Source organism: Pocillopora verrucosa, chromosome 11, assembly GCF_036669915.1.
Source record: "Pocillopora verrucosa isolate sample1 chromosome 11, ASM3666991v2, whole genome shotgun sequence".
Classification (NCBI taxonomy): Eukaryota; Metazoa; Cnidaria; class Anthozoa; order Scleractinia; family Pocilloporidae; genus Pocillopora; species Pocillopora verrucosa.
Genome location: NC_089322.1, coordinates 20,071,312 through 20,093,917, shown reverse-complemented (window position 1 = coordinate 20,093,917; position 22,606 = coordinate 20,071,312). Strand labels below are relative to the sequence as shown.

At 38.8% G+C, this 22,606-nt stretch overlaps 1 protein-coding gene across 1 annotated transcript in view; it reads left to right on the top strand.

Moving 5' to 3' along the window:
- Positions 1–1,647: 1,647 nt before the first annotated feature.
- The window catches only part of LOC131772853 (uncharacterized), a 43,901-nt gene continuing 22,942 nt past the window's right edge, over positions 1,648–22,606 (top strand). The window contains exons 1-11 of the mRNA XM_066174199.1: positions 1,648–1,780; positions 8,458–9,091; positions 9,778–10,256; positions 10,837–11,062; positions 11,438–14,380; positions 14,634–17,279; positions 17,851–17,985; positions 19,203–19,541; positions 20,196–21,053; positions 21,348–21,442; positions 21,801–21,938. Coding sequence (XP_066030296.1) covers positions 8,473–9,091; positions 9,778–10,256; positions 10,837–11,062; positions 11,438–14,380; positions 14,634–17,279; positions 17,851–17,985; positions 19,203–19,541; positions 20,196–21,053; positions 21,348–21,442; positions 21,801–21,938 — 8,478 coding nt within the window. The 5' untranslated portion in view covers positions 1,648–1,780; positions 8,458–8,472. The remainder of the gene's footprint in view (positions 1,781–8,457; positions 9,092–9,777; positions 10,257–10,836; positions 11,063–11,437; positions 14,381–14,633; positions 17,280–17,850; positions 17,986–19,202; positions 19,542–20,195; positions 21,054–21,347; positions 21,443–21,800; positions 21,939–22,606) is intronic.

The window sequence follows — 22,606 nt, the reverse complement described above, 5'->3', positions numbered from 1 at the left end:
TAAGCAGAAGTGCCTAACAAACATCACTCCATGTTCTTCTACTCTTTCACCCCGGAGGGCGCCTCGTGTGCATAAAAATTGAAATTAAGTGCCTTTAATAGCTTTTTTGGCTACAAATATCAACAAAGAACAACAGCCATACCAAAAATATTTTCAAGACACCTCTACAATGGTAGGCATACACAATTGACACGTATCAGTGAAGCATGTCAAGCATAAAGGTATGATTGTCAAATCGGTTTTCATTACTTGCAAACAGCTTATTTCTAGCAGCTTTAAAAACTTCTGTATCTCTGCCTTCAAAGAAGAGCATTTCCCATGAAAATTTTAAGATTAAAGATGTATTGTAAGTATTTCATAAGATCAGATTGTCATCACACTTTTTGTTTACATTTGAAAGCATAAGTATATTTTAATCATTGAAAAATATTATGAAAAGCCCCATTTTAAGACACCACTTTAAGAGGGGGGAGGGAGACAAACATTAAAATTAATTCTTCAAAACCAACATCTTATATTCAAAGGAGGCAGTCGATCACCATAGCGGCTTAACTGCGTTGGTGATATTTGATTACGTTGAGTCCCTCACGAGGAATTGAAATCTAGACTTTTGGGTTCTGATGTTCTTCTGAGAAACCGATAGATCACGAGCAGTTACTTTTTTCTGAGAGGGCACACTTAAAGTACGATTCATCACGACTCTGAATCACAGTGCCTTCCATTGAACCATCCGTAACCTTGGGACCTGCGACAATAGCGTGATACGACCAAAAACTCACAGCATGTCTGAGAAACCAAGACAAATTAGCTTCTAAACGCCGAGGTTCGAGAGAACCTCGGTGTTTAGAAGCTAATTTGTTTTCAAATGTCTGGGCTCTAATTGTCGGAACATTTAACTCTGAAAACATACCTTTTAGTACCATGGTGCAAACTTAAAAATCAAATGCTAGAACGAATCTGAAATATCAAAGCTGTGAATCTACCTGTAAAAAACGCTGAACTGGGGAAGAATCTTGTCGTTTGAAGACTCTTCCACGGGTGAAAATTTGTACACCGTCCCAGACAACAAAGGTAGAGCTGTTTGGCAGCTTAAGTTTTTCATTAGAACGTAAGTGTGCGTGATTTTTTTCAATTTAGGACGTGTTTTTTTCAGTCAATAATTTATATTGCAATATAAAATAATTTAGACCGTAGAGTTATGTTCGATTAAGATAACAAAGGTTTTCCGTAGGATCTGTAGGCTCTTCCGTGAATAGGACAGATTGCATGACGCAATATTCGGAAATGGAATGAACTCAATTTGTTCCCACCGAAAGAGTCATTTATCTCTAGGTACTGCAAGACTTATCGAACAAGACGCGTTACATCGTCACGTTCGCGTGCAACCTTTGGTGCAGTGTTTCATGTCTCAGTTTCAAAATATTGACCAAAAGACATTCAAAATTAAAATGCTCTGAGCTAGAATTAAAAATTACGAGAAACAGATATAAACATGCATTTTAAGAAAGAAAGAATTGTACGAAACAGAGTCACTTTGTTTTTGTTGTTGACGTTGTTGTTTTCATTTGAAAGAAGTTAAAATCTGCATTGATCGTTCATATTCCAGAATTACGTGACATCACTGTGTCACTCAAACAGTGTACGTCTTTCACGCTGTGAGCTTTTTGACGTTGCGCGCTCAATTGAGCGAGAAGTTTCACAGTAAATCACTCAGAGCTCATCATTGAGCAGCGATGATATTTGTTTCGTGTGAGCTCATGAAACGGTGGGGATAGTTCACGTAAGTGTTTACATTTTTTGTATTAGCTAATTGCGTCGCGCAAAGAAACTTGGAGAAAGCTCCTCATAGCAACGAAATAATATTCAGTTCAATTTTGTCCATGTATATTTTCCATTTTCCAACGAGATTCCAAAGGAATGGAGATGAAGTGGATGTTGCTCTGTCTCCAGAACAACTTTGATGGCGCAAAGATGTGAGGTTGATTTGCAATATTTAATGTTTGTTGACTAACTCATGTAATGCAAAGTTGACTATTAGCGTACAGAACAAACCGTGAAAGTAACGTGAAACTTTATTTCATTTGGGCCTCGTGTTGACTCACAAAAAAAATATACTATGTATTGAAGAAAAGAATAAAAACAGGGCAGTCATTTAGAAGTTTTATGATTAAGGAGCGTGTCTGAATAATGAGTCGGAATGTATTTCCGAGATCAGACACATCTTGTGAATTTGGATAAACACTTGACCCTGTGGTTTTTGGGAGGAAAGTGAGCGATGTCGGGGTTTTTAGCGAATCGACTGCTCCAGTTTTAGTTTTAAATCAAAGGCGAACACATTTTAAGCATAACCGCTGTATTGTGAGCACATTCTTCGGTTGCTTCGAATATGCGCTTCTTATAGTTTGTCGTCCTTGCAAAGAAACGAGACATATCAATTACTCTCAGAAAAAGGGCTACGTTTCTGGGAATAGAAACATAAGGTCATTCGTTTCTTACGAACTACAGATCGCAGAGATAAACTTTTCTAATGATTAAAAATGCATTAACCTTTCAAATCATGGTCGTCGTAGATTTAAGTCGAATGGAAGGGAAAAAAGAAACAGCGCGCAAATGATTGCCAGATGAACTACCCTACTTTTACTACAGATATGTGATGTCTACATTGGCCCGAAAATTGTAACACTTTTGATTGCGCCGTTTGTTTGACTCTCTTTTGCATTTTCTACCATTAAAGGACAGAATTACATAAGATGGAATTTTTTCACTGAGAAAAAAGGCCACAAATGGCAGGGATGACTGCAATTTTACGTTGACAACCGCTATATTGCACGTTGCTACACTTCTATGGCAGCGTTCGTAGTACAGCAAACGCTTGTTGAGAAAAGCTATGATATTTTATTTTTTTGACTGGAAAGTTTTTCATAATGCCACATTACTGATACTGTGTCTTAGCTAAAGGAAACTGGTCCATTAATTTCGTCTCCAGTTATCACGAAAATAGATTAATGACACGTTGGATTCTTATTTATGGGCTCAAAACAATGTTGTAGACATTCTTTGCCATTTGCCATGAGAGTTGTTGACCTTTGAAATCACGGAAAAAGATGTTATCTTGTTCATTTTGGAATAATATTTGTTTATATCTGATGCAATTGAAAAGCATTGTAAGTTGTGGTTCTTTATGACGAAAATCAAGAAATAATCGAAAGGAACTGAGTGGAACGTGATTGTGCAAAGTTGTGTTCAGGATTCGTAGAATCGACTGATGGAATTTCGCAGAATCAGTTCACAAGACACATTGAAACAGCTGTCCTTATTGAGATCGCATCTATTCACACTATCAGAAGAGGCTGCATAGAAATTAATGTTCAAAGCTGATTTCTACGAGTAATAAACAGAGGCATTAATGCAAGTATTGTTAAGCATGTTGACTTACTTTTCAGACTCGTTTCTGCACTCAGTGAGGTATCTCTTGAAAAATGCTTTTATGCTTTTATCTCATTCTTTGATATCCATAATGCTCAGTTCGTTTAAAGCTCGAGCATGAAAGCTAATTAATTCATTTGAGTAGTTTTAGTGTCTGAAAAGAAAGCAGAGGCTGAAGAAATGGGTCAGCAGTGAAATTTCCTCCATGTTTCCTGTTGCTTGCTGCCCTTCAGTAGTTTCCATCAAACTCGTGAATCTTATCCAAAGAACCCTCTATTATTATTGAGTCGCCAGAAAATCTTGTAATAGTCTTGTAATTATTGCTCAATCAATTTTGGAAGTTCGACCGTGGCCCCCTTATAGTTGCCTCTTAGTGTTCCATGCCTTTTTTCATAAACTCAATGAGTTCATCTAAATTCAATAATATACTCAAAGAAAAACCAAATATCAAAGCAGGAGCCACTTTTTTGGTTACAAATTAATTTGTCTTGCTCGTTTGGGGATTTTTGATCCCCAAAGCACAGATGGCGAGAGAGAGAATCCGTAATAGTCGCTTGATGATGAAAAACTCGTTGGAGGCATCTTATAAAACCCTGGATTCGCATTTTTGCTTGTCTAAAAGTCGCGAATAATAGAGCTTTCTATTTTCAATTCGGTTTATTTTTTAATTTAAAAGCAAGAAATTTGTTTTGAGGTGAAACCTGATTGCTTGGTTGAAAGCTCTGTTTCATGTTTGTTTCCTTTTGATTTCTTTTTTTTTTCGTAAACCAAAAAGTCAATTTGATTGAACCGCGTATAGTCCTTTTAAGCCCTTCTCGTTCTCTCTTATAATCTGAAAAGCCACAGATTCCTGGAAGTCTATTCTGTTGATGACAAATGCAGCTAATCAAACAGGCAGCACTTGAAACCGGGCTGTTTTGGCGTTACTCGTTTATAATCGGCTCAGGTTTGCATTCGCATATATTACAAGAGCTAGAAACATCATAACATTGTTGAGCATTTTTCGAGCGGTTCATTTGCCTTCGCAGTGTTTTGAAATTGTGTTATATTAATCGTTTCTCGGTAATGTCTTTTTATGAATAGCTTGATTTCTTAGAGCTATCAAATGTTCCAAGCCGACCCTTGATATCTCTTAGGAAAGGTACGTGATGTTACTCCAAAAGATCTTCTGCAATTTGTCACATAAAAATCTTACTGTCTGGAAAGAAATTGAATCCACTTAACACGATACAGAATACAAAGGAAAACGTCAGGGAAAGCCACCCCCGTGTCTGTAGCCGGACAGTTCGGCTTTTCAAGAACTGCTGTAATTGACGTACTGCTCTCAAAATGTTTACATTAATAAACTCGCACATACTTGTGTAGTCAATAACAAATTTATTTTCGATAGGATAGATGTTCAGAATATTTTTGTTTTTTGTCAGTGAAGGGCTTGTCAATCTGTTAATTCTGCACCTCACAATAATTGGATATTTATCACTTCGTTTTCCTTTATTGTCAAACGTAATCAGTATGTTCAGTTGTCACTTTGTTAGGCTAAAATAGAATTTTTGTGAATTTTTGCCATGTCATTCCTCTTTTTCCTAATGCTCTCCAGATTGATAGTGATTACAATATAGTTTATGCTCATAGCATGCTGCGAAGAATGCTAAGAACTGCTACGAAATTGTCGAACGTTATTTTCTAATGATCCATTCCTTGTAGGAAACTGTAGAATTTGGGGTTGCACTGGATCAACCTAACTTATGATCTTGGCACAATCACCCGAGGTTTTTCATTAGAATTATAGCTGGTATTCGATGGCTTGAATGCTTTCTCCATAGCTTGCCACCGTAATTTGTAAGCAAGCGAGACACATTAATCAAATTTAGCAAAGGCTACATTTCCGGGAATTGCTTTATAGGGTCACTTGCTAATTAAGAACAACGGTCCTCGAGAGAAATTCTTCTAGTGCACATCGTTGATGCTATTTTGGGCTCCATGAAAACTAATTATCAGCGAAATGTTAACGAGCTTTGAACATTGCGTGACAGATGGGAGTGCGTCATGTTCACATCCTTGTAACGCCAGTCAGCTCTAATAGATTCCTCACCGAAAGAACAAATAGTTGATATAGCACAATTTTCAAAAGCATCGAACAGAAATAGAGGTTGAATTGAATGATGACGTTAGAAGACAGTTTTTCAGAATATTTGTATGCACATGAAAAACAGAAAACCTGCCGCATCCCACATAATTATGAGTACCATGTTCCACAAGAGAAAGACGATCCAAGAATATAGTGACTAATTGACATTCAACCAATAATTTAAGAGTAACAAATAATCACATTAATGATAATAATGATAGCAATAGTAATAGTAATGGTAATTTATAGGGGGCTTGCTCAAGAAGCTCACTGTTCCTCTATCCTCTACGTTCCATGTTTAAACTATGCTTCTTGTAATTTTCCCTGTTAAGATCAAATGTGGCCGAAAATCGTACATTTTCAAAACATGGTGACAACAGCCAAAACATCCATGAATGAGTTCGGATCATATTCGGATCACATTCGGATCATATTGGGATCATATTCTCAAGTTGGGTTAGCCTTTTAGTAAAACAAATTAGTACATACTTCGTTTAGCAGAAGTTCGATTTTTTTTCGAAAAAAATCAACTGAATTCCGTCAAAATGCTCCTTTTGATGTTTGAAATTTAAGACGAATCTCGGAGATTCGTGACTCAAAGTGAAAAAACTTGGACAGATAAAAGTTATATAATATGATATCCTGTTACTTCTTACGTCTCTTTAACAAAGAGAGCTATAGTCCTGAAATTGTTGCATCGTTCATATAAAAGCAGGTTAACTCGGCAGGATGGTGGGACGCCTCCTGATTATGCGTATTTCAAGGTATTTTATGTGAGGTTTCTCTGTTCCCACTTTGCTGTAAAGGAGGCTGTAATTACCTCACGTAAGATAACTTTGCTTAAATATTAGTCTTTAACCGAAAAGCGAACCAAATACAAATGGAATGTTGCTAATTGTGTGCAATTACACTGAATAGTTCAAAATGAGGTCTACTGAAATCGACAACACCGCAGAAATCGAACATTGCACTACGAAACACGTGGTTTCGGGAACTTTGATCGAGTTTTTAATATACGAAACAGGAGTAACGTGCTGTTGTCTGATAGCGCTGCTTATCCCACAATTACTCACAATGACGTCATTGTGTCACTTGGACGGCGTTGCACTTCACTCACTGTGAAGTTGGACGAGCTTGAGGTTGCGCCGGCGTCCCAACGTGAGAGATTTATACAGCAGTAATCATTGAGCAGCGATGATATCTGTTTCTTGTGAACTAATGCAACAGTGAGGCTAGTTCACGTAAGTACCATACATTCTCTCTTTTAAGTAGTCTTATCGCCCAAAGAAACTTGTAGGAAGCTTGTTATAGCAATGGAATAATTCTATGCAGTTTTTTTCCAAGTGCACTGAATTAACTTCATCCAACGAGGCTCTAAAGAAATGAAAATGAAATGAGCAAATGTTGCAAAGTCATCAGCAACAAAATGTAAGGCGCAAAGATGCGAGGCTGATTTGCAATATTCAATTCTTGTTAACTACTTGATCATCAACGAACTGAAAAGATCGTTCAGAAACCTGAAATTTCGACCCCCTAAAACAGCATACTCTCCGAGAATGAAAGGCAGAGACTTAAAGAGTGTCGGGATTGAAAAATGAGTTAGAATATATTTGCCAGATCACACAGACTTTTTGGCATCACTTGACTGAAAACGATCCAAGGAATGTCTATCTGCTTGTTTTTGCAACACCAGTGACAGTGCACAGTGCTTGCTCATGGACGCCTGTTAATAAATTTAAGTGCTCTGTTGCAGGAAAATGAGCTAGGTACGCAGAGAGTTTTTACTCAGATTTATTGGTTCCTTCCTTTATATGATTAAACTTATTTCTTCCAAGAACAAACTAAAGGAAAGAGAAGCCCTGGAGGGGTGCAATGGCATATAAGAAGATTAATCATGGGTAGATTGCAATGGAGCATATCCTTTTATTTATTCATACAACTGATACAAGTCTATATCTAAATAAAACATGTCCTATGCCCATTGGAACGGATATTTGAACAAATTCTGTTCCTCCTCAACGTCGACGAAGACTGCATATTTCATAACATTTTCAAATTACCTGAAAACAATTTACCTTAACTAAGCGTTTCTCAACGGTTCTGCGAGGTACAGATATAAAGCTAATTCTGATTTACTGCTCGAAATTCTGGGGGATAACTCCTAGTAGGGTACTCAGAATTTTTCATTGTTCCACGCTCTTAACCAAATCATGTATCTCTTTATTTGAAAACCGAGCTAAAAGATTTAGCAACTTTCTCGGGCTATCTTTTCCTTAGTGAATGATCTCCAAAAGTGCAAACATGACGTATCTAGATCTCGCTTCAGTCAAGCAATTAATGTTTAAAGTGTCTTGTCGCTTTTTTTATTGCGGAATAAGACACCAAGTTTATATTCAATCAGGAGTATTTAAGGAAACTTAATTTATACCCTAGGCAAAACAAAGCACTCGCTAGAAATCTCTGATCCCGATCTCCATGCGTAAGGCGCGAAGAATTTCAATTGCAGGAACTGGTTTCTTCAACTTTAATTTTTCGTCCCAAGTCTTTTGTGACTACGCTACCAATGCATAATTTCCCTGTAGATAGGAGTATGTCGCTTGACTCCCATCAAGTGGAGAGCGCATACCACCTAGCTTGGGCGTATAGCCGCCTTCTCCCTAATTCATAGCCATTGGACATACCAATGCACGGTAAAAGAAGGGTTGATTATCCCCTCCGCGTTCCCCCTTTCCTACACTCCTCTACCCTTATTTGACGAAGTTTGCAATGTAGTAGTTGGGATACGAGGGGTCCGTGACGTCATCTAAAAAGACGAATATTAGGGAAAAAATTGTTTCTTTCGTCTTGAGGTGAACTTTTATGTCTACTGATTCCAGTTCATTCCTATTCTTCCTTACCAATAGATCAGAGCAGACACGATGTTTCTAAAATACTGCATACCACTGGCCATATTTCTCGGGTATGGGCTTTCTAAGGGCGTGATAGATCTTTCACGGCAATTGAATGGCACTGTCACTGGTAACCAGACCCTTACGCGTGCAGATGGTCCATACTTGGTCACCAGTGACCTTGTTGTCTCAGAAAATGCTAATCTCACCATAGAGCCTGGTGCAATTCTAAATTTTGTTCCATCTGTGGGGATTCGTGTTCGTGGATCGTTTCATGCAAAAGGGACACCGTCGCAGAGAATTACTTTCCGAGCGGTTTCCTGTGGAGAAACAAGTTTTTGCAATAAAACAGACGGGGCTTTATTCTACAGTCACGGGATAAGACTTGTAGGTGGATCATCCTACAACAACGGGCGCCTTCAGTTGCAGTATAATGAAAGGTGGGGGACTGTCTGCAACGACTGGGGGTCTTGGGATCTCAGAGATACGCACGTGGCCTGCAGACATCTTGGCTTCCTTGGGGGAAAGCGGTATTACCAAGATCCCGGTAGCGGCCCCGTGATGATGAAGACAGTTGGCTGTAAAGGAACTGAAAAGAGTCTATGGGATTGTTCTTACAGATGGATTATGAATAATCCATATTCATGTTGTAAGTTCATTTTAGTCCTAAGCAATGCTTTTGTTGTTTGCGCATGTGCCTCTCCATGGAAATATTCTCTTTCTGGCCGCAAAGCAAGTGATTATCGACAAAACTATTTAATTTTTCCATGTCACCAAAGTAGCTTAACATCTTTCTCTGTTTAGAATTTGTCCAGCAATCAAGAGTCTCCTTAGTCTCATTTCCTTTACTTTCATGACATTTAAGTAAGATTCAGTGGTTATATTGTTAGGAGAATGAATGATCCCAGGTTCAGACTTCGCTAAGCATTTGAATGCTTGGTGTAAGCTCTTTTCAACTTTCTTCCGATTTTCTTAGACATCAGGCTGAGCTAAATTTGGATTTCGTGATGTGAAATTTTTGCTTTGAAACCAACACTGCGAAGCTGAACACTTCATGCGGCTATTGGGCAGAGGGCTTTAAGTCTCGATATGAAAATAAATTTTCCTAAATGGTCAGCTCACCCACTCGACTTGAAACCCTAATACAATTTTATTAATGTTTTGAGAAACAGTGCAAGGATCGATTGAGGAAGAGGTTGTGTCGAGATCCCCAGAAACCACATCAATAAGGACTTTCGTAAAAGCCACAAGTTACAAAATCGGCTACTTTTAAGCCACTAACTACACTTCTATTTTCATCTCTTTTTTTTTCAATGACAACGACGAATATTTCAGCTCACAGTTCGGACGTTGGTATCGAGTGTGACACTCTCTTGCCATATTTGGCCGAGATTTTTTACTGGAAAGGTATTCACTTCGAACCGACGAATTCCTCTGAGAAAAAAGGAAGCTCTTCGCTGGAGCACGTGGACATTGAAAATGCTCTCGAGGGCGTAAATGCCGTGAAAAACGCTCCAGATTTCCTTCATGTTACAATCAACGATAGCGCCTCCGGCTTAAATATAAAAGAACTTGCGAAACCCTTGGCTGTATTCGATTCTTCAATCCTGGGGCCTGTGGTGGTTGGTGTGAATATCGAGAGCTCCTGCGGTAATGTTGTAATTGAAAACGTCACAGTTCAGAATGCACGATTTGGAGGAGGTCTTATCTATAAGCGCCTGGCAGTGAGTTTCTGTTCTGTCATTCCAGGGGAAGCTTCTTTTCCTTTGCTCCTAAATGCCGCTGGAAATCATCATCCGGTTAATTGTAGAAAGGTAGGATCGAGTGCGAAAAGCTTCCAACTGTGAGGAATTTAATTTTTCTATCAAACCAGGCGAATCAATCAAGGAAAACATCACGATCTCCATGAGCTGAAAGTTTTGTGAATTAGACAGGACACTTCTTCCCTGCTATAGGTAGCGTTTTTTTTTTCGAAGGGGAGGATTTTTCATGTACAATAGGGAAGATCACAATGCAAAAAGACAGCTCCTGGTCAAGAGGAGTTTCATTCCACCCCATGTGCAGAGACCAGCTTTCAACCATCCAAAATTTATAGCCAACGCTTGAAAAAATAAGTTTTCTCTGAAGGCTAGAAGAAGAAAACACTTACATCAATGCCTCTCCTTTCATTTTCATCCGTCAAACGAAGTCATTTTGCTCCTCTTGGATGTTCAGAATATTTTTCCTCAAAAGGAAAGTATTTATAAAAGACATCTAAATGGTCAAAATGGTGAGCCAGGTTTCATGGAAGGGAGTTACCCGATCGAGCACCTCTATAGTACTAGCCGTAACCTGTAACCTAGGGACATACTTATCTTCTAGTTAAAGAAATGAAAAAACATTTGCATTCTTCAGATTTTCAGAGCTTCACCAGGAAGAAAGATCTCTGTGTATTTGAGAACAATTAATGGGAGTGGATTTGAGTTCAATTTTACCGATGCAAGCACGGCTACCCAACTGCACAGAATTACAAGTGACTACAATGGAAGGACATTTAAGACTGGTTTTACTTTTATATTGGAACTTTCCTTCTACTCAAAAGGAAGTTCTAACTTGGAAATGGTCGTTATGGAAGATCAAGGTAGCTATATATTTCTATTTATTTCTTTAAATAAGACGAATTGGTGTATCTGCTGTTCGCTTGAACAGTTAATCACTCATTCAAAAAGGTAGTTTTCCTTTGATCAACTAGACCGTCAGTCCTGCGGTCGGTCTGTCGGTCCCTTATTCGGTCGTGTGCTTGTTCTTTCGGTGGGTGGTTCTTTCCATCAGTCAGTCGGTCGCTTACAGTCAGTTGGTCAATAGGTAAGCTAGCTACTCAATAAAGATATCGACCAAAAAATTAATTAATTATTCAATACGAAGACAAAATGACTGCCCACAATAAGTCTAAAAATGTTTTTGGATGATGTATACTCCTCATAACATTAACCCATTGGCTTTTGATCATTTTTAGGCGAGACTTCATCACTTGTGATATCTAACAGTACCTTTTCTAACAATTCTAAGTCTGGTATTACCATTGACAACTTGATTGGTAATTCTCGAATCTCCCGTACAACGGTGATAGGGAACAACTACTATGGACTCTATGCCAGCAACACACAAGGAAAAATCTCTGTTTTAACATCTATGTTTCGGCATAACAAGTATAACGGTGTTAACATAACCAAGATAACAGGTACTGTAGAATTAACTAACATCAATTCCTCGAAAAACCAAGCGTCAGGAATCGTAGTCGATAGTGGAACTCTTTCATTCCAAATGTACGACAGCCTTGTTGAAGAAAATGGCGGTCAAGGATTGCACATCTTAAACCAGGTCAACTCCACAATCAACATTTACAACTCGCAATTTGTTCGTAACAGTAACGGTGAAGGAGTTTACTTACAGGCATTTCGCTACTGCTATGTTCGACTAGTGGAAGTACTGTCTCTTGGAAATTCGCAAAATGGGGCTCTGTTTACGAGATTATCCGATACCAGATTAAATTTCAGCTCTTGTAAATTTGATGGAAACTCAAATATAGGAGTTTACACTAACTACTTTTTTAGAGGAGGACTTAACTTGGAGAAGATTTCTACCTCAAACAATTATAGATCTGGTTATGCTTTCGAATTTGGAGATACCAACATAAACATAGAGTCTTCGTCTTCTCTTGGTAACGGAAGGGATGGTTTTTACGTGCAAAATCAAGGAGGAGAAGTTGTCTTCAAGGATTTTATTGCTGGTGGCAACAAACGAAACGGATTGTGGTTTCTAGATACCAAATCAGCTCGTCTTCGATCTGTTTATCTTCTAAACTGTAATGTTTCAGGGAACAGTCAATACGGTGTGCTGTTTTATCTTACTTATAGAATTGATCAACGCCCGGAGAACTATGTCATTACGGTTGCAAACTCCACAATTTTCAACAATTCTCTTGGTGGTTGTAAGATCTATCCTTCAAATTGCGGTTGGGGAAACGATCGGTGGCAGAGAAGCGTTCAACTTTTATTTACTGGTAATAAAGTAAAGGGAAACAAAAAAAATGGTTTGGATATCCTTGGCCCGGAATGGTACGTGTTATCTGCTGTCTTGGCCAATAACATATATTACGAGAACAGTGGACTTGCTCTGATAGTAAGACACGGGCGAAGGTGTTTCAATGAGGAATCCTCACCCTTCAATCTGCAGGTTTCATCGAACAGCTTTTTGAAGAATAAAGGAAAGAACATACTTTTCGTTGACTGCGGAACGTTACCCACAAAATGCCGTGTTGCCATCAGAAACAACACGTTTCTAGACAATCAAAGAATCCGGCTGTTTTCCAACAATTACCTTCGTACTAAAACGCAGGCAGTTTTAGCTGTAAACGGAGGCAACGTTACCATAAAGTTTAATTCGTTTATCAATCCTTTGTTCTCTCACGAATTAGCAACTCTGCTGAAAGACCGCGAACACGTTCTTCTCGCGGAAGAAAACTGGTGGGGAACAAGAGATGAATGCAAAATAAAAGACCGAGTGTTTGACTTTGAAGATCGAGTGGAACTTTCACAGATCCAATATTATCCATTTTTGGATTCCTACAATTCAACCAGCTCTAAATTACACGATGGTGTCAGACCTTTCTGTTTTCTTCGAGGTAACAAGTTAGGAGGAACATTAAATCAAGTCCTCAATATTACAAACCAAATTGATGCCTACCAAGTTATGAGCGATGTCACAATATTGCCTGACGGCGTTTTGTTTATCGAAGGAAACATCACTTTAGAATTTCCATTAAAGAGCGTTTTCCTAGTGCAAGGAAAGGTTATTATAAAAGGTAATAAAAAAGAACGGGTGAAGTTCCTTCCAAGGAGACCATTGCAACAGGACATTAGACTCGTCGGAGGTCCTGCTCCGTGGGAAGGGGTAGTTGAAATATGGATCAACAGTACGTGGATGCCAGTTTGTATGCATACCTATAGACGCGAGGACGACATAGTATGCAGACAATTGGGGTACGAACCGGTGGACTCTTATTACCGTGACCCAAGTGGAAAAGAAGAAATGTTCCTACATAATGTCAGATGCGACACAGGTCAAGGAGACAACATCAACATTTGCAACAAAAACAACTGGATTTCATCATCATCATGCATGAGAAATGTTTTGTATGTCAGTTGCAAAATCCCTTACTGGGCTGGCGTTCACCTTGCTGTGACTTCAAAGGAAAGCGTCTTCAAAGATGTTGAGGTGTGCTATGCAGGTTTTCCATATAGAAAAGACCTGACTATCCCCGGAATCGCCTTCAGAGTGGACCTCCCACGTCACGTGATCAGCGGTGTCTTTGTAAGTAATTCTGCTGCCATTGGTTTCCAGATTATGTATCCAGACCTTGTAAAAGATTCATTTAAAATCGAGAACTCAACAATTGCTAGAACTGAATCGGATGGAATACGTTTGGAGTCTCCATTTCTTGAGTTCCTGAGTACAAATGTTGTAAACACAAAAGGCTACGGATTTTCGTATCGTTACAACTGGAATGCTCTCAACACACACGTTGTAAAAATGGCAGATGCGACTGTGAAGAAGTTTATGGACATATGCACTGAAAGTGAAACATTTATTAGTGACTCTAGTGAGGTGTACTATCTAGTTGTGACATTACGTAGCGGAGCAGCCTGCAAGGCCATAATTACCGTTCCATCGGAATACACAATAGGATTGCAGCTAGTCTATCACAATGTATATGGCACAGCTTTCCGCGTGTACAATGGAACAGACAAGACAAAGGGCACTCTCTGGGATGTCCATATGTTAAAATGGTATAGCCGTCCTGCTTGGATGTCTGGCAATAACTCAATCCTACTGGAGAAAAGATATGGCTATGTGGATGAAGACGACACGGTGCATTTTCTACTGTTTCTCATCAAAAGTAAGTTGAGCTATTATTTTAATTATATCGAGGTAAGCAGTGATCCTCGTCGGTAGACTGCGATTTTTGCAATTGCAAAAATATGCTTCGGGCTTCGACAGACGTTGAACCCTTTCGCTCAGATGCTATTTGGACGCTATTTGCAAAAGATCTCCAAAGCCACACATTTGGGATGATGCAAATCCTTGAGTTCAACTTTTTGTAAGCTTCTAATCTGTGATCATAAAGAATTTTTTTTGTTTTCAACTAACAGGTGGTGGAAAGACGAAGATCAGATCACCAAACCTTGTAATATCCCAAAGCAATTTCAGCCACAACGGTGAAGGTGGAATTTTGTTGGGTGGAGATAACGCAGGAATAGTTGAAATCGAAAACACGGACGTACGAGACTCACCCAAGAATGGCTTATCGACAGCATTTTCCCATGTTAACAGCTTGAAGCTGCTGAATTGCCAGTTCGTTAGAAACAAGATTGGAATCAAGCTCTCTTCATTTTCAGGTAACGTGAATATCGAGAACACCAAAGCTTTTAACTCGACCGAAAATGGACTATATGTGGACACGAACGGTGAAAAAACAATCCATATTGAAAATGGTGGTGTTTTCCATAGCAATGGATATGGGCTTTTTCTGGATGGTAGATATGCCGAAGTGAAACTTTCTGCAACCGGGATATTTTTTGGATGGAATTCTGCATCTTCTGTTTATTCCCGAAGTATTTATGGTTGCAGTTTGCCTTGTTCATCCTATACCTCCTTTACAAACTGTACATTTTATGCCAACCGAGGCCCTGTAATAGACATTAATGAGTCTCCACACTCTAATCCATGGCAATTTGACGGTAACCTTTTCCTAAATAACACTCAAGGTCCAATTATTTTGACTACGCGTTATACGGGTAGATACCACATTCCTGAATTATTTGTGAGAAATAATAGTTTCTTGTTCAACTTTTGCAAAGATAAAAGCGTCATAGACATAATAGGAGGCACAAAAGTTCTGATCATAGAAGGAAACATCTTCAAACAAAACTATGGGAGATCCGTTTATGTAGAAAAAACCTCTCCTTCAGGCGCAACTATAAGAAGTAACGTTTTCACGAACAATAGCTGCCTGAATTGTGGAGTCATTGAGATTCAGAGGATAGGTAAAGACATCGCAATTGTTGGTAATATTCTTAAATCGAATAAAGGACAGTTTATGGTTCTTCTCCAGTGCGAATACGTTGTAGGAATGAACACTGGCATGAAAAATGTAATGTTTTTGAACAATTTGCTCCTGAACAACGTGGCTGTATCATCAAGTTCCCAAACCTGTCAGTTAAAAGTCTCTGGATTTATGGAATGGAGAACATTTTCCATCAATTTCAACAGATTTAGCGGCCAAGACTTCTCAAAAGAACTTTGTGTAAGCACCCATGCCTCCTCGCATGGCAGCACAGCACAAGCTACATTAAACGTCTGGGGTTATGATGACGAGGAAGAAATCAAGAAGAGAATCTATGATGCTGAAGACAACTACGAACAGACATTCGTAATTTTTCGTCCCTACATCAGTAATGCAGGAAACACAATAACGGGTTCGCAAGAAAATACCACCTTTAACGCACTCTCGAAAAGCTTTCTGGGAGGAAGGATATTATCCAACATTCTTCTAAGAAAAGAGAAAAGTCCCTATACAGTTGTGTCCGATGTCACTATTCTGCCGGAAGCTTCACTTTCAATTGATCCTGGTGTTGTGGTGCATTTTATGCCAGGGGTCGGCATGTTGGTTCTTGGTTCACTGTTTGTGGGCGGAAATGTACATCAACCTGTCAAATTTTCTCTTTCAAAAATTACAAAAGATGACGATTTTCTCAAAATTCGATTAGCCGGAGGTAAGTTCCCTTGGGAAGGACGTGTAGAGATACTTCACAACTGGAATTGGACCTCACTGTGTTTCAATGAGACACAGGGCAATAAAACTAATGACGCAAAACTGATATGTGAACACCTGGGCTATAAAGCACCATTGTCCATCAATCATTCCCATTGCGAATCGTGCGGCCCTTGGGATACTTGTGCCGCTCTTCAGTGTAAAGGAAGTGAGTTAGATTTAGCAGAATGCTCTTTATCTTTCCAAAACCTTAGCTGCAACATGTCGTGTTATCTTGTGTTAAACTGTGGCGAAGGAAGGCCTTGGGGAAATATCAGATTTCTTCGCGAAGCTAGGAACACTTCAAACCTGTCAACATCAAGTTTAAAACACCTAAGAATTGAGCACTGTGGCGAGAAACATGGCCAAAACGTTGCTGCTATTGAAATGATTCAGTACGTTGCAGAAGTAAATCATGTGACTGTTCTTAACTGCACATCTGGTGGTGTGAAGGTTTGGTTCCCAGAAAAAGAGGTGACTATAACGAACAGTTCCTTCGTTAATACCGGAGGAAATGGAACTGATTTTATCAGCACGAAAAACAATGTTACACTTAAAAACGTCAAATCGATAAGAAACGAGTTTGGACTGAGTTTTCATGAAGCTTACGGTAATTGGTTTAATACCATTTCATACGGGAAAGTTAATCTGTGCTCCCCACAAAAAGTGGTGAATGTCATGGATCACAATGTATTCGTTTACTTTAGGGCACCATTCGTGTCTTTCTCAGATCTAGAGGTATCCTGCCAAATAAAAGTTCAAACAGAGGCAAGCACTGGTTTTGCCATCCAGCTACTAGTCCTAAAAAATATAAGATCTTTTCGGATAGAATTGCCTGATAGACGTGATATCTTCAGGACTTATGGTAGCAGCCAAGGTCTACTCTCAAAAAGAAACTTGATCAGCTGGGATTCTTTTAGAGTCCACTTTGATGGACGGTACAGTAGCGAAATGCTTTTGCAAATTGAACGTGTTGATATCAAAGGTTAGTGGCTATAAAATTTTCATTATTGTTATTATAATTATTATTATTATAATTATCATCATGACCATTATCAATATCTTATCACTCTCATTATCATTACTATCGTTCTCTTTATCGTTATCGTCAGTGTTCGCTATCGTTAACGTCAGCAATTTAGTTATCATTTTCATTATTAATTATTGTCGTCATCCTTGTCATGGTCAACACTTTTTATTTCTTTGCCTGTACATAAAGCACAGGCCGCACATGAAAAGAAGCGGGGGGAGTCCAACTTTGAATTAGGAAACATTGATCTTTTTTTATTATTTTTTCAATCTAGAGCCAAAACAAGCTAAGAAATTTAAAGACACGTCAATTTTACATACTTCAAGTTGAGAAAAATTTGTGATTCTGTATTTGCAAGAACTTTGGTGTCATACAAGTGATAGGAAACACCCCCATTCTAGATTCGCTACCGTAACGTCTGTGCTCTGTTTAACAACTGTTCAGTAACACCGAAGTGTATTATGTGAATGGGCAAAATGTGCCAATACGATGGGATCTGACAACAAGTCTGCCTAATTTTCTTCAGATATTCCATGCTCATTTGACCGGGGATTTTGTGACTGGAGACGCTATCCCAAATCACATTTTGAAGGAATTGCCTTGAGGAAGAGATGGTATTTTGGAAACAGTCGTTATGACCACACCTATTCAGGAGGCAATGGTGAGTTGTAATAAGCTATAGAAGATTGAACTTTAAAGATTTTAGAAAGGATATTCGTATGCGTTAATCTCTTAAGTTTTCATCTATCTTGTGACCAGATATGAGTTGGCTTAAGTGAAAGCTCCAATGTCCCATGAAGTAGAAAGTTAGGTGAAAGGGCTAAGAACTCCTTCCGTCGACAAAACGTTTTCCTTCCGGCCGCTTTTGTGGATATTATTCTTCCAGTCGAAAACTTAGATATGGATTACAGGACTATGGGTGACTCAGTGAAACGTTCTACCTTATCGAGTGAATCGGAATTTCTTGAGAACGACTTTCCGTAAAGTCAAAAGATCGTTAAAGGTCAGAACAGCAGCACAACCAAAACTGGGACTCCAAATTTTTCCAGATCAGCACCCGCCAGATAATATTTAATAGAGACGACCCAATGGTAAAATTAGAATCGGGAAAAAGGACGCAGCGATGTTGTTGAAGAACTCGAGCAAAACTCACGAGGAGTGCATGAACGAGCTGGAGCAGCGACTTGCAATTGCCAAAGAATAAATAATGAAGGAACAAAGTCAGGGGTGTGTACATTCAGTTGAGTTAGAGGCAAGCGATCAAACAACTAAACAGTAGAATAACAAAGAAAGAAGACTGGAATTGTGCCAACTTCGGAAAACTGTTGGTCGCCCGATAACATTGTGGTCTCAGGAATTCAAAATACTCTGCCAGGATCTTCCTCATCGAAGTCGCGGACGTTGATGTGTCAATCTCTGAGCTCTACGTGGCAACCTCTAGTACTCTCAAATGATTGGCTGAGAGGAGCAATCGTGAAACTGTGTGAATTTCAATGCCGTTGATCAAAAAGAAATTTCGTATAAACTATGATCCAGTACATGAACTTTTGAAAATCTTGTTGATATTATCTCATCAAGAAGGGGAGTAATGTTGGGCAATTTCAGCTGAAGTAATAGTGAGCGCTTAAACTGTGACAGCAGCAAGAGATTTTTTGGCTCTCCCCATGTTTTTCTGTAGAAAATTTAAAGTTTTGAAACTAAACCTTTATGGTGCCATACATTTTCACCGTCTCAAATTTTATCAGATATTTGGTAACGAATCGCATCCCCTGTCTTTAAGAGTACCATTGCTTAAAATACCATCGTTAAAACAGCAACAAATGCGAGTATCTGTCAGAGACAAAATAAAATTTCATCTTTGAATTATATCTTACGCAGGGGGGTTACTATATCTTTGGGCGTTCTGGGGATCTGGTTATGGTGCCTTTACCAGCCCATCAATTTCCAGCGACAACAATTACTGTTACTTGGTGTTCTACTACATGCGGGATGACTACTACTCCAGGTTATCAGCATCGCTGTCCATTTTTCTTATAGAAGACATAAGTAATTCTTCGACCTTGCTCTGGTCTATAAGCGATTACGTGAGTGACTGGAAAAAGATAGTGATTGAGCTACCCTATACTAATGCCAGTTACTCGATTGTGGTATTGGGATATGAAGAGTACAGGACCGGAATTAATATCGATGACCTAGCCTTCGTCAGTTGTGACCCATGTAAGTAGTGATATATTTCAAATTGACGTATACATTACAGGTGAATTGAACAGGCATGACCTGGTTAACTAACTGGGCGGTAATTAGCGAAGTACATCATCTTATCCAGTACTAATCTTTCCAACCTCACAAAAACTGGGGAGCACCATATTTACAATGTAAACAATAAAATCCTCAGTGTTTCACGAAAAACATGATAAGCAAAGAAATGACACCGTGACAGCTAAATAATTGCCTCCTTAAGTTTTATTCGTCCACAAGAAAGTGTTAGAGAACTTTTTAATTGGTGAATGTTGACATGCATGGCCCTGTGCGCAAGTTTTTTAAAAACATCCTAGCTTTTGACAAAAATGGTGCTTTGGTCAGCCAGTGTTGGAGAAATCGGGGGACACTCATCTTCCCTCAGGTGAGGTATTGTTTTCCGTAGGTGATGTTGACGCTATGTGGTAAACTTATCAATATAAGAAGGTGATTTTTTGATGTCTCTCCTATAAATTTAGTCGACATTTCCAATTCATAAACAGAAAAATGCATTAAGGCTTGAAGAAGATAAGTGCAGCCAGGAAACTAAATCCGAAAGTAAGATAATCTTCTTTGAAGCTTGTTTGCCTTGTGTTGTACTATGAAAAGATAAAAATTTCATTTTCTTAACAGCTGCTACTGCTGTACACCAGGTAACTGGAAGTGCTTTTAGTGGTAACGAGAAACAAGGTATACATTACACGACAACTCAAAGTGAAAGCCGACATACTTTCAGGGTAGAACGTTGTCAGGTAACAAACAATGGTCTGAATCCAGTCCTTAGTGGAAGCTTACCAGGAGCGATTCACCTCAATGCTTCAAACCAAGTGTTTGAAATAGTCAATAACTACATTGCTGGAAATAACAATGGAGGTATTTATTCCGAAGCACTCAATGAAGTGTCCACGACAAGACCACCGGTCAGCCATATCCATGCAAACACCATAGAGTATAACAAAGGAGGCACATTACGCGTAGAAGGAGTTTCTGGGCCCTATTTGAATGTTAACGTGAGCAATAACTATTTTTCTCGAAACTTGGCGCGAGGTTTGGATGGCAAAGCAAATAGCGTTTGTGTCATAACAAAGTCGTGGGCGATTGTTCAAGGAAATTTCTTTTATAGAAACGTCGGTCATTACGTTTTGCTGTATGATAATTCTCAGACAAGTACTGTTGGTCTTCGATTTGTGAATAATACATTGTACAAGAACGGTGCAAGGGGGCTCGATGTCATCTACGGAGCGACTATTCTGTGCAATGGAACAGCAGAAATTCAGGGAAACATTCTTCAGAATCCTAACAACCGTTATCAATTCAGTACCACAATGAGAGGGAGTCCAATCACAGTAAACGCCACTTTTAATTGGTGGGGAGAGAATGTACCAAATCTGATTTCTTCTCTGATTATGGATAAGACAACGGATTATCGACTGTCCATAACAGTTGCGTTCCAGCCGTTCGTCAAGTTACCACCTCAAACAGCGACATCAGGTCAATAATATTTGGGACTTTCCTGTTCCAAGTCTATCTTTCATTTTGGTGTGATATCTCACTTTTACACCTTAAAATGAACCTCTTTTGTATCATAATACTGCTCGGCTACTTAAAAAAAACAATTTTCTCTCAAAATGTTTAAAACTATCAACTCTTTCCTCAAATAAATCAAAATTAACCGTGTTTTATTTTATGCTGTGGGATTTTTCCTTAATTTAACGTAACTTTAAATACAAAACAGCTTATCAATTTTCAGCTCATCAGTTTTCCACTTATCAATTTTCTTCCTAGTGTCTTGCCCGCCTGAATGGATTAAAGACGATGAGATTTGTTACATGTACAAAGGAGGCTCCTTCACTTTCACTGATGCCGAGAAATATTGTGGGGTAAGCGCGGTTGATACTGATACTCTATTTTAGTCTCTCTTTTCCTTGTATTTTAACCGTCTTTTTATTTTTTTCATTTATTTCTGTTTACGCTACTCAACTTTTCTCTATCTTGTTTCCATATTTGTCCGCTCGAGCTGAAACTAGATGAAATTAATTTTCAGGTGAAATGAATACACAAGGGAGCAAGGCAATTAAGCTTGAGGGCGACTTGACCTAGGGCGATAGGGGGGGACTGCTTCGCTCCCTCTCCTAGTCCCTCAGTTTCGCCTCCCTCAGACTGAATTTTGTTCCCTTATTAGAAAAGTGCTATATGCTCGCTCAGCGTGTTATTAATTATAATGATGTTTATTCGTAGAGTTATGGTGGAAATCTCGTCACCATGCTTTCAAACGAAGACAAACGACTCATAAAGCATCTCCGACAGAAAGAATCCTCGGTTCATTCGGGCAGGTTGCCTTCCCTGTGGACCATAAGTAGGCGCTTTTTGAGAGAGGTGAGGAAACTTCAAGTTCGATACTTAGTTTCTGTCCCACAGGTATTTTTCAAATAATATGATTGCCCGATGATATCATGGGCACCAAATTATGCTCATAACCTCGAATAAACCCGTGTCGACTCTTGTCTTGTTTACACGATGAACATTGTTTATAGATGACAAAGAATATCATCCTCGTGAAATGGGTTCAAAAAACCCGCACAAGGCCTTAGACATGCATTGTTGTCGGTGCGAGGTCTTCGTATTGACACGTTTTGAAACAAAAATTGTAATACTTTTAAAAAGGCAAATGAAACTTTTTGCGGTTTTGCTTTAGTGCCGAAACATCTTCCTTTACAAAACGTGAGACCTGTTCGCTATTTTGGCACCTTTGAAAAGGTTGGGATGGCACTTTCTAATTTCTCATGCAAGAAAATATTTTTTACGCTTAAATTTTCTAAATAATAGTGGGGTAATTTTTCACCCACGATAGAGAAACAAAATAATCTACTTCCTCAACTGTCAAGGTTCACTTAAGGCACAATGATGAGACCTTCCACTTTTTTTGTGTGTCCTTCTATTTGTCTCATTTACTCCTTTTGTGTGCCTATGTTCTTTTTTTCTTGAATTTTTTTCATGACAAAAAATAAAATAATAATAATAATAATGTACAAGAAGAAATAGTA